This window comes from Arachis ipaensis, chromosome B03, assembly GCF_000816755.2.
Source record: "Arachis ipaensis cultivar K30076 chromosome B03, Araip1.1, whole genome shotgun sequence".
In the NCBI taxonomy this organism is placed as follows: Eukaryota; Viridiplantae; Streptophyta; class Magnoliopsida; order Fabales; family Fabaceae; genus Arachis; species Arachis ipaensis.
This window is the reverse complement of record NC_029787.2, coordinates 27,948,101-27,960,326: the sequence shown is the minus strand read 5'-3', so window position 1 is coordinate 27,960,326 and position 12,226 is coordinate 27,948,101. Positions and strand designations below refer to the sequence as shown.

Sequence of the window (12,226 nt, the reverse complement as noted above, 5' to 3'; positions counted from 1 at the left end):
TAATAATAATAATAATAATAATAATAATAATAATAATAATAATAATAATAATAATAATAATAATAATAATAATTTTATTTTATTTTATTTTTTGGACAGAAGACTGCTATGTCTAACAGAGAGCAACGTTGGAGATTGATTTGTACATTAATTTTTCTTGGGGATTAAAATGTCCATTTTTAAAATCTTTGGGAACTGATCTGAGTAATTACTTTGCCGAAAAATGAACTGAGGACTGATTTGTCTGCCGGAGTAAAACCTTAGGGATTGATCTGTGTATTAATTTTTCTTGGGGACTAAAATGTCCGATTTTAAAATATTTGGGGACTGATTTGGGTAATTACTCAGAAATAAATTTATTACGTTGATACCATAAGAAATTCATCATAGTAACAAAAAGAAGGGGCAAGATTGCCCTTGGTAGAAAGATTTCGTAGATAAATTCTCTAACAATCAAGTCAAGAGAGGAGAATTAAAGAAGTTAAACCCGAAACCAAACTATTATCAATACTCATCCATGTGCCTCTTGCCACCTTGCAGTTACAGAGCACATGGAGCAAAAATTCAGAGAATACACTATAAATGGCACAACTATCTTCCTCCGCCATATCTTTTGGCGCGTTTTGTATTGGTCAAAAGAGCCTAGTATGCTACAAGCCAACAGAAAGACCGCAGCTATTACAAAGCCTCCAGCTTCCATATTTTCGAGAATAAAAAAGCATTTGAGTCATCCGCATGCCACAAAAAGATAACACAAGTCGACTTTATTGAGAAGAAGCCATGGAATCCTTCATATGTATTTACATCTTTTTGGCATGCCCATTTAAGTTTATATCCAAAAAAAGTTTATCTCCCAATAATATGTTTGATTAAACAATTTAGGTCCTTAAAAAATTATCTTACAATATTCTTTCAAATACACTTTGTATGTGGTGCATAGACGCTAATCACAAATTAAGCCTTATTTCTATCATATTTGTTACTGCGACGATCAAATCACCTAATTTTTAACATGTATCACATCCTTTTTTTAATTGTTTTTGTATTAATCTTTTTTTTTTGTCATGGTATCAACACTTCCATAGATTTTTTTTGTGTGCCTATTTTTTAAACTACAATTTTTTGTTGTCTTTAATTTTACTTTTACTTCTTTTATCTTTGTGAATTAACTTTTAATTTTACTTTTACTTCTTTTATCTTTGTAAATTAACTTATTTATCCTCATCCATTCACATATGTGCCAAAAACTCTTGCTTATTTTGCATTTTGACCCAATACGAGCCATACAACATGTGCTTCTAGACAATGACCTACCCCTAACACAAAATTTATATTGTTGGTCCATACGTGAAGATTCCACAAAATCAAAGTGTTCACGTACATTCGTCCAAAATAAAAATGAATGCTTATTCATTTCATGTGTTTGTTATTTTAGTTTACATCAAGGGTTAATATCCATAAAATAAATTTATTTCAAAACTGTACAATAACTAGTTCCCTCCATTTATTAAGAACTCGTTAAAAACTAAAACAAAAGAAACTGAAAAAATAGAATACAAATCATCAGCTATTGCTAAGTGTACAATCTCAAAATTGGGGAAAGGAAAGAATTGCTTGCCATCAAACAGCCACCTCTTTACGGAGCTACCACTCCTTCAATGGCATGAGACATAGACTCTGCCCAGTCGTCTTTTTTAAATAGGAGTGTCTGCAAAGTATGCATCACGTCATATTCCGGATCAAGCTTCCGCTGCCAACCCTACAAAAGGGACTAGAAATCAGCTTATACTAAACAAAAACAGTTTCATTTTAGAGCTCTAAACCTTTAAGATTAAAAATCTGCAAAAAGCATGTGCAAGGAGTTACTTGTAAGTTCTTTAAGGTTACGTTTGTTTACAAGGACAGAATACTGAGACATGAATATAAAGATACAAAATCATGTTTGGAAAGTGAGACATAGATAGAGACATTGTGTCCTAGGAACATTAAATTAGTGTATTTTGAATCTTTTCGAACAAGAATGATAGAGAGACATTGGATGCAGGCACACTTATTTTCATTTTTTTTTTTCTTATCACTATCAAATTTTCATACTTATATTTTTTATCATTCTATTTTTTATTTTAAATTTTGTATGAAAGAAAAAATAAGGTAAATCAGACTTTTTAATTGTTTGTTCTATTTTATATTCAGTTTATTACAAAACAAGATACAAACACTAATTTTCGTGTCTCTATCATTTATGTCTTGTTCTCAAAACCAAATGCAGCCTTAAGTTCTCCTCATGGTGGTGTCTGGCCTAATTGAATTACATGCCAACGTTGTATCAATTTTCTATTAATATGATGCTGTGTCAAATGCTGGTGTGGAATAATCTTATGATTGATGATCTTAGGCATGATAATGTGCCTACAAAGAATTGATTAATTATGATTCTAAATATTAATTTGACCCAAGACTGATATCTATACCTATAGTAAAAAATGATGGAAAGGTAGTGGATGTTCTGGTGTCAAGAGGTGTTTATGGTGGGCATGATGTTAAATGCCTAAATATTTGAGGACCAGGCTGCTGATCTTTGATTTTTAATGAGCTCTTTTTCCTATGACTGAAAATGCGGTTTTAAATGATTTTTTAAGAGTTATTGCTGAAGGTATTTTCATAATTCTGTATGCTTTGGATCTGTGAGATCATGACATATTAATCAAAGAAATTTTTTGTTATTAATATAATCCAATGACATCAACTATTCCAAGTAGTTGACACGACCGAGTGGAATAAGAGTATAGTGTTGAGTTAATGAGTTGTATACATACTGAAATTACAAACTAATTACTCTTCTGTTCTCCAGCATGGAAGATTAACGGATTGTTAAGTTTTAGGTTTCAATTTCGACTGTTACACAAAGTCGATTCTATAAAACAAAGAATTCAAAGCTCAATATGCCAGGGTGAGAAATGGAGGTCCGATCTTCAATTAAATTAAGATCATTATTAACCCCATTAAAAATAAAAAAGAACAAGATCATCAACAGACCAAGTCATCTTCTCAGAGTAGGCATACAAATAATGATTTACAACTCTAGTGGCAATAGAAAATTGTGCAGTTCTTAGAATAATATCACTGCGCCTTTTGGATGTTTCAACAATAAGTCATTTTGGTAGCGTTTGGTGAAAAGACAGAGACGGAAAGACTGAGACTGAGAGACAGAGACTAAGAGACAGGGATTGAAATAAATTTCAGTATTCTGTTTGGTGCAAAATGGGAGACAGGAATTGAAACAAGAATGAAACTCTAATTTAATTTGCACAAAGGGTAAAATTGGAATTAATTAATTGAAATGAAAGTATTTTAGGTATAAAATATTATTAAAGTTTCAGTCTCCATCTCTAAAAATTTCAGTCCCCTATGTCCCTACTTTTTGGAGGTACTGAAATACTGAAATTTTAGAGACAGAGACAGAAATTTTAGTACCAGTCTATGAACTAACAAACACGATACTGAGTCTCAGTCTCTCAATCTCTCTCTCAGTACCTCAAAACAAACGCTACCTTTCAGAACTATATCCAGAGTAGCAATGTGTCAAGAGCAACCAAAAGAAAGGTATAAACTTTTTTCAATCACACAATAGAAATGCACAAAAGTAGAACATTACCCATGCAATAAACATTGATTCCATTTATAACAATGCAAATAACATTTTATCAAAAGGGTGATTATGAGGTGGAACTTACCTCCAGAACCAATGTGGTCACCATCACAGCACAGACATTGCCATCCAAATTGACTCTATAGAACCTAACATGCTCAAGCAACTGTTGTATACGGTCAGCTGTGCTGACTCTTTCACCTTCTGTGGATCTCCAGAACTCAAATGATTTCTCCACCTCCTGTTAAATGCTATAAAATTTCATTTGGGAAAAGCATAGGCAGATTCAGTAATCATTTGGTATATGTCAATTAGAAACAACTCTCTTAACACGTGTCAGCTAGCCGTTAACTAAGATACAAGAGATCAAGAATGCCCATAAAAAGCAGTCTTTTACCGTTGTCAGAAAGATGACACAAATCATTTGTAAATTGGAATCATACTAGAATCACTGTCACGAGCAATCTCCACCAATAAAAAAAAGTTTTAATTTCTTTTTCTAAGTATGATAAAAGCTGATATTTGCTAGAGAAAATAGAAATTAGACTGATGTAAATTACTGAGGCCAAGATTCCAATTGAGAACGAAGCCTTTCAATCATGTATACAATATGAAAATAAACAAACATAGAGAGAGACTGTCCTGAGCATTGGGGTTCTACTACCCTTGATATAACTTCTCTGATTTAGGAGTTTTTTGATCATATATGATTTGCTTGACCTAGATCACACATCTATAAGTATGACAATGTGTGTCAAATCTGGGAAGCTTGTTTCCACTTCAGGTTACTGCCACTCTCTCACTCTTAGAATTCATCTGGTTCAAATCCGGTATAGGGCTACTAGGATCGAAAGCTCCAATACTAGTTGATAGAACTTACATATGTTGGGCGAAATAGAAGTGAGACCGCTTTATATTATTGAAGAAGCTGAGATTCAATGGGGAAATCAACCTCTGAATCTTGTAATTTGTAGCAAAATGAAAATAAACTGAAAAGAGAAAATCTCCTGGCGTCCTCCTAATTTTCTCACAAATTCTGCCTATTTCCCATCAGTACTCTAACTCCATACATATAACGACACATTCCCTCCTCTTATCAAATCTCCTAGAATTGATATTCTTTCTCTTACTCGACAGATATCAAACTCCACAAATAACTAACCAAACTTTTGTCACGTTCCCCTCACTGGATGCAAATATAACAGTGTAAATTGAAAACACAAATAAAGTAAATCTTCACCTCAGTGAAAGATATGGGGTCTGGACAATTTTGTCGTCTTGATAACCTAAGAGTAGATTCCGCAGCACTGCGGCCATCTTGAAGAGCAACAGCCTTAAAAAATTTCAGTAAATTTTCCCGCTCCATTTTAGAAAGTTCAGTAGTAAGGCCTACATCAAGGAAAATGACATGGGGCCTTGACTTAAAGAGTCCTATAGGTGATAGTTTGCTTTTTGCAACACGGACAAGAATATTTCCTGGATGCATGTCAGCATGAATAAAATTATCCACCTGGAAGAGAAGATATATATAAGGCAGTGATTATTTCAGTCAAATGTCAAGCTACTCAAATGATAAGAAATCAGCAATTGAAATTCATCACTGCAAGGAAAAAGACGAATACTTCAGGATCTCAACAATATCTTATCTCATTATGCATTTAAATTATACAAAGCCATTAAGAAAACATTCAATGACTAGTAACTTCTTTCTCACCATTCTTCTCTTAAGATCTCAATCTCTAGTCCTAAAATCACCAACGGACTACACATTACAAATTAGTAAATTATGATTTCAGGATTTATAAATTAGAATATTAACAACTTTTTTATCCAATTCTTGGTTTTCTTCTTGGAAGATAAACATGTTATGAAGTTGCCTTATGAAAACCATACAAAAAATGGAAGTTTGTAATTTGCAAACAGTACTAGCTTTGGACTTTCTCTCATTTCAAGTGCCCTCTCTCTCACACACACACGCATGTGCCCACACGATTGCTCGCATGCATACACAAAGCTATTTCTCTGAATAACAGGTTAGGTACAAAATCATATCACCATTTCCATGAATCTTAGAACAATTTCAACATGGCGTAATTAAGACAAAACCTGCAAAGAAAGAATGGAGTGCATAAAAAGTAAGATTCAGAAGTTTTTACCAAAAGCATCTTTAAAAGAGCATGTGTTCCAATATGAGCTAGGGCACTTTTGATATGCTCCTGGCCTTTAAGCTCGTGAACATAGTGCAAAACACTTTCACCTTGTTCATAGGTTTCCACCAAAACAGATGGGTGCACTAGGGGGTATAGAGGCATTGGGAATGAAACATCTTTCCATCGGCGGAAATTATAGATAAAACGACTAAGATGTGCTGCTTCCCTTGAAAGATCAACCTGAGACATCATATAAACAGCAAATTGTTGCACACTTTCATCTAATCTCAACCACTTCAAATTAGGGAATAAACATGAAATCTTAGCAATTAGATTGATGATGATGAAATCCCTTCTAATCGCATCAGCAACCCCTGGATGTCGGACCTTCACTGCCACTACAAGAGGTTTCATTTGCTGGCCTGGGTATTTGTATTTTAGAGTAGCTCGATGAACTTGAGCAATGCTACCTGATGCTACTGGTTCCTCATCAAAATTTTCAAATATTTCCGTCAACTTGCGCCCAAATGCATTTTCAACGCATGCTCTGCTATAAGCAAATTTGTGTGACGGTGCTTTGGTGTGAAATTCTGAAAGTTCTCCACAGAGATCCCTAGGGAAGAGATCTGGTCTGGTTGCAGCCCATTGACCCCATTTAATAAATGCTGGCCCGGCCTTTTCAAGTGAAAGGCGAACAACATGAATCCATGTTTTCCTAAACTGATCACCAAAATGGTTCACTAAAGGAGCCATAGCTATGCAGGGGAAGAATAAAACTATTAAATAGATAGCCCTGATAAACAAGATAACAATCTCGAGAGCTTCTAAGATAGCTGAGGTTAGATATATACGTCCATCTAGTGCATGTATGTAAAATGAATCTCTATTTGGAAAGGATTCTGCTTCAGCCCATGATTGTTGTGTCCAAGCAAGCTCCTCTATTATGAATGCAATGAAACCAGGAATAAGAATATTCGATCGAGCCAATGCCAAACTAACTGCACGGGCAATATGACCTATTGGTGGTGGAATTGGTGGGAGACACATTTGAGAAATCCTGCTCCAAATAATTTGAGGATGGTGGTAGTTTGCACTATTTGCAGGGAGGTAATAGATGTTTCTCCCTTTGCTAATTAGATTGATGTTATTATACTTTAATTTGAAAAGGTACATGAGCGGAGTTTGTCCTTTGTGTACAAGTTTACTGTAGGATGAGAAAAATTGGCATGTTGAGTAAGCGGAGCATCTTGGATGATGCGACTCAAAATTAAATACATCAAAGCCATGTTTCTGACCAGAAGAACGCACAAACCTTCTAACATTTCCACAAACAAACCTGCATAATAGATTCTACAATATTATTCGTATGGGTTAATTCAAATGAAGCAAGAAGTAAAAGAATATTAAACCTAAAAGCTTCAAAAGACAAATTCAAATTGATCACAATTTTATAACACACATCATACAAACTCCATAAATCTTTAGGTTCTATTTTCCAAATGAATAAATGAGGGCCAAGATATGGTTGCTATGTTCTAGTAATTTATAACTTAAATTAACAACAGCAAGCTTTATGTCTAAAACAGTTTTTCCTAGAAGGTAGAATCAGAAATTTTCGTAGCAAAGTATGTTTAAGTGCCAGCAAACAAGTTTATACGGATGAAAAACCTCACAATAAACACTTAATACTACTGAAACAAAGATGATCAATGTTTAAGTTCTTGGCATTTTTGGGGAAACATGAACGTCTTTTTTCCCCTCAAGAGCTCTCTCCGTGAGGTGTTAGTTTAAGCTGTTTGAATGTCAAAAGAAGTTATCCAAACACATCCCTAGCTCTCTTACTTAATAAAATCGAAGATCACTTAAAATAGATAAATAAACAAACATACACATGCATGCCAGTATATTATTACTACTTTTTGATACATTTTTTTTAAGAAATCGCGAAATCACTGAGATTTTTAAGCCTTCAACAACAAAAGAAACAATATATTGAGAGGTATCATCTTATGAAAGCCAAAACAGGAAGAACCTTGACATGGTGGCGTGGAATTAGCTTAACAGGGCTCCAAACTATGCCGGTGTATTGAAATCAGTGCACGCAACATTGCTTCCTCGTCAGAGAACGTCTATCAGCTGTCTCCGCCGCGGCCGTCGGCGAGGCGTAGTCGGAGCATGGTGGTGGCGTTGACATGTAATTTTGTTGACGGTTGGTGTTGGAAATGAAAGCAATACAGATCGTGGAAATTGGAACCCTGCGAGATAAATGATAATTGATTTTGGGCTCCTTTTTTTATTGGCGCTCAAAAAGAGCATTTTTTTTTTCCTACTAAATAAATCTTAGTCTTTATTCAAATCAGTTTCCCAATTTGTAAAATTGAACACTTTCATTTTTTAAATTTCAAAATACACAAAATAATTTTCAATATTTATCTTCGTTAGACAATATAATCTCTTGCTAATTTTTGTCGTTAGTATATAATATTGACTGATAATGTAAAATATTGACTCGCATATATAATCGTCAAGTATTTACGTGTACAATATGAACAATTCAATCTTTGATTTTATTTAAGAAAATGACTTCGTTTTAAACTGAGTCTTTATTCTCCTCTTTAAGCATGTTGCCATGAAGAATCAGAAATTCTAATTCATTCCCTAAAGTTGTTCGTGTTTCAATGGCCAAATGTAAACTCAGTTTATTCTAGTCGCCGGATCAACCACAATATTGTGGATAACAAAAAGTTAAGTAAGGAATAACATTCAAAGTGTCTCTGTGGATTCTATGCAATTATCACCAAATCAAGTACGAAAGAGAATTTTAGAAGGTTGTTATTTGAATGTCCAATGAATCCAGTTGTTTTATTGTGATTTTGCATATAATTTAAGTATGTAATATTTCTGAGTTTTATGTTGTTGCAGGAAAAATAATCTCACTTAGTTTCACATAGTCTTTGACATCAATTACAAGAATGGTGCCATAGCCATTAGCCAACGCATGACTCAATAAAATGCATGTGGACTCGCATTTTTAGACTTCAAAGGCCCAAGCATAAGATTGTTGAACTATTTAAGAAAAAAAAAATATGAAAAATTTAGCTTTTTATTTTGGTATGTTGTAGTTATATTTTTTAGAGAGATACGTTGTCCTCTTTTTAGAATTAAGTTAGATTAGTTTGTTTAGGTTAGTTTTTATTTAAGATCTATTATTTCTTGTAACAATCAAGTTATAACTTGACTGGATCTTTACATTCTCTTGTTTATCTTTAAATTCCTACTTTTGATAACAAGTTAAATGTTTAGCAAAGAATAAAAAGTAGATTTTTTTTCATGATTTTTTTATTGCTTACAGTATTTGTATGGTTTATTTCAGTTTATACAGAAGAGATGGAATGAGACTTATGTTAGCTATTACAAGAAAGTTAGAGCGTTAAGCAGTTTTACTGCTATTCCACTACTATTGTCACCGCCACCATCTTCAATATCTTCAGATGAGGACTATGATGATAATGAGAATGAAGATAACACTCAGGACTATAGCTGATAAATTTAGTATGGTTAAATAATGCACTGAGTTTATGTTTTGAATTATAGTTGATGTATCAACATACTTTGTTGATGTATGGTTGTTATTTATTATTATAGTTGATGTATCAATACATTTTGTTTATGTTTTGAATTATATTGACTTTCTTGTTTATATATAGTATTTTTCTTTTAGTTTGATAATACGATAAACTTGTTTAAATTTATATTTATTTTGTATGAAAGGTTTATTTTGCAATGAAAAAATCTAAAAAAAATATCGTTTTACCTTATTGACGGATTTACAGACAGATTTTTCGTCTGTATTCAGAGTTAAAAATACTTTTTCAGGCTTCAATTACTGACGAAAAATCTGTCAAAAAATCTGATGCTAGTTACCAACGGAAAATCTGTCGAAAAATTGGACAGTTTAAGCGAAATTGAAGTGATGATTACCGAAAAAATCTGTCGGTAAATTACCAACAAAAAATCTGTCGAAAAATTTAACCGTTTTTTGGCGAAAGGGGGACCATTACCGAGGAAAATTCTGTCGGTAACGGAGAAAAATCTGTCGATAAATAATTTTCAACGAGACTTTTACAGAGAGACAAAATCCGTCAGCAACCAAAAATTCATTGGTAAAAGAGATCAAATATGTCTATAAATCTATCTGTAAAAAGTAATTCTTTGGTTGTGTGACATTAGATTAGTTTATAAATAGAATTTTGAGCAAACAATGTAATCAGCTCAGTTCTTCTGAAAACACACTTGAAAATGCAAAAACACTCTCAACCTCCCTAGCATCATACAGTAAAATTGAAAATCCCGAATAATTCTTTTTAAGTTTAAACTCAAACTTGTATTTTATTTTTTATTTTTAATTAAAGTTTTTTATTTTTATTTGTTTTTCTACATCTTCTTCTTCCTTTTTCTTTTAATTTATATATTTTACTTTGTTTCTGACACTACACTAATTGTCAATTAAAAATACTTTTAATCATTTTTAATAATAATAATAATAATAATAATAATAATAATAATAATAATACTTTTAATCATGTTTATTATAATTATATTACAATATTATAATTAATATTTAATGAATAATGCACAATTATATATACTAATTTAAGAAAATATCTTTATTATCTATCTATTCTATTATATAAAAATAAGATTTTTGCACTTAATAACAGAACTGATGCGACATACTTTTAAGGTGTTTCCTGATTTATTTCATTTAATTCGTTAAAGCAAATCAATTATAATTAATTATATCAATTAATTAATTTGATTAGACATTCAAATTTTACCATTTATTATAATTAATTATATCAATTAATTAATTTAGTTAATTATATTAATTATTTGATTTGATTTGATTGGAGTAAATATCAAATTTATTTAATAAATAATAAATATGATAACGAAATATATGAATTAATTTAATTAGTTTATTTTTCTCAATACCCTCTATTTATACAAGATCAAATGTTTTTTACTCATTCGCTTTCTTTTCTCTCTTTCTCTCCCTCCCTTCCTCCCTCTTCCCCTCTCTCTCGTGTTTAGGTACAATTTTTGTAATTTATTGAATTTTTGTTTCTTTTATCTTTATTTGTACATTTTATTTTTTATATTTTTTAACATTTTTGTTTATCTTAATTGCTTATTATTAAGCGCACATTTTTTTTTTATTTTAGCTTCTGATTAACAAAAAAAATGTGTAATTTTTATGTTGTTTTTAAATAATCTTACTATAATTTTGTTTTGTAATATTATATTTTGTCATGTGTACTTCAATTCATATATATATATTGTCTTTTCTTCTGTGATTCACAATTAATATATACATTGTTCGTGTATGTGGTTTATATGTTAATGTTTTTATTGATTCTCTTTATTTTATTTTATTTTTTTGTGTGTTCTCTTTGTAGCTCTTTATTTTAGTTATATATATTCATTGATTTTTCTATATTGATGCTCTTTTTATTTGAAATATTGTGACAATTTAGAGTGTATGTTATGACCCATGTGATATTCGTTAATTTGGTATATCTTTTTAGATGGTTTATGTTATAATGTGTTTAAGGAGTTGACTTAAAATTATAATATAATATATAAATTTATAATATGATTTATAGTATGCTAAAATATTAGGATATTATCATATAGATATTTTTGAATCTGTCCATTAAATTCAATCATATAGGATCTTGAAAATTATGCTATACAATTTATTATAATTTCTATCAATCAATTAATTGTAATTCAAATTGAATAATTATTTTGTTACGAAATTATTATTTCCTAATTTATTTATGGGCAATACATATATTAATTATAATTGTAAATTAAGCTATTTTACATTAAATGACTTATATAATGGTCATCTCATTTATTATCATAAATGATGAATTAAATAAGTCATTATTACTTTTGATTTAAAATTAAATGAGAATAAAACCAGAGATACTATTTTATTTGGTCTTTCGGGTTTAATAGCTGTGACACTCAAATATAAATAGTGACTTCCGAATTTTGGCCTCCAACACATCAAAGCCATCTCCGTAACACTTTTTTCATAAAAGGAATTTTGATTCAACTCTATCAGGGATACAGAAGGTTTTCAAAGAACAAAGGAATGATCTGAATTTGCACGAATTCTAAATGTTCGAACTTACGATATTGTTTTAGTTCGTTGTCGTTACAAGAATAACTCTAATCTATATGTGTCTAAGGACTAGAATAGATTAAATATTATTTAAGTAATTTATTCCTAATATTGGTATTTGATTAAATTATTTTTTGAGAAATTTAAATTGTTGACTCAATTTATATATTACGACTATTCTTTTTGAATATTTTATTTTTATATTTTTTAATATAAAATTTCTTTTTTTCC

General features: G+C 31.0%; 1 protein-coding gene across 3 annotated transcripts; it reads right to left on the bottom strand.

Moving 5' to 3' along the window:
• Nucleotides 1,387–8,093, bottom strand: LOC107630105 (probable serine/threonine-protein kinase abkC). Of its 3 annotated transcripts, none has more exons than XM_016333145.2 (5): nt 7,832–8,088; nt 5,806–7,135; nt 4,890–5,159; nt 3,735–3,890; nt 1,387–1,759 (listed from the first exon to the last, which is right to left on the bottom strand). In XM_016333145.2, exons 1-5 carry the CDS (start codon nt 7,837–7,839, stop codon nt 1,637–1,639), a joined length of 1,887 nt encoding a protein of 628 aa, XP_016188631.1. In that variant the 5' UTR covers nt 7,840–8,088; the 3' UTR covers nt 1,387–1,636. The 3 variants fall into 3 exon arrangements, 2 of the variants coding, with proteins under 2 accessions (XP_016188631.1, XP_020974213.1); XM_021118554.1 differs by having other exon boundaries at nt 5,806–7,149; nt 7,832–8,087; XR_001618135.2 differs by having other exon boundaries at nt 1,455–1,759; nt 3,735–3,900; nt 7,832–8,093.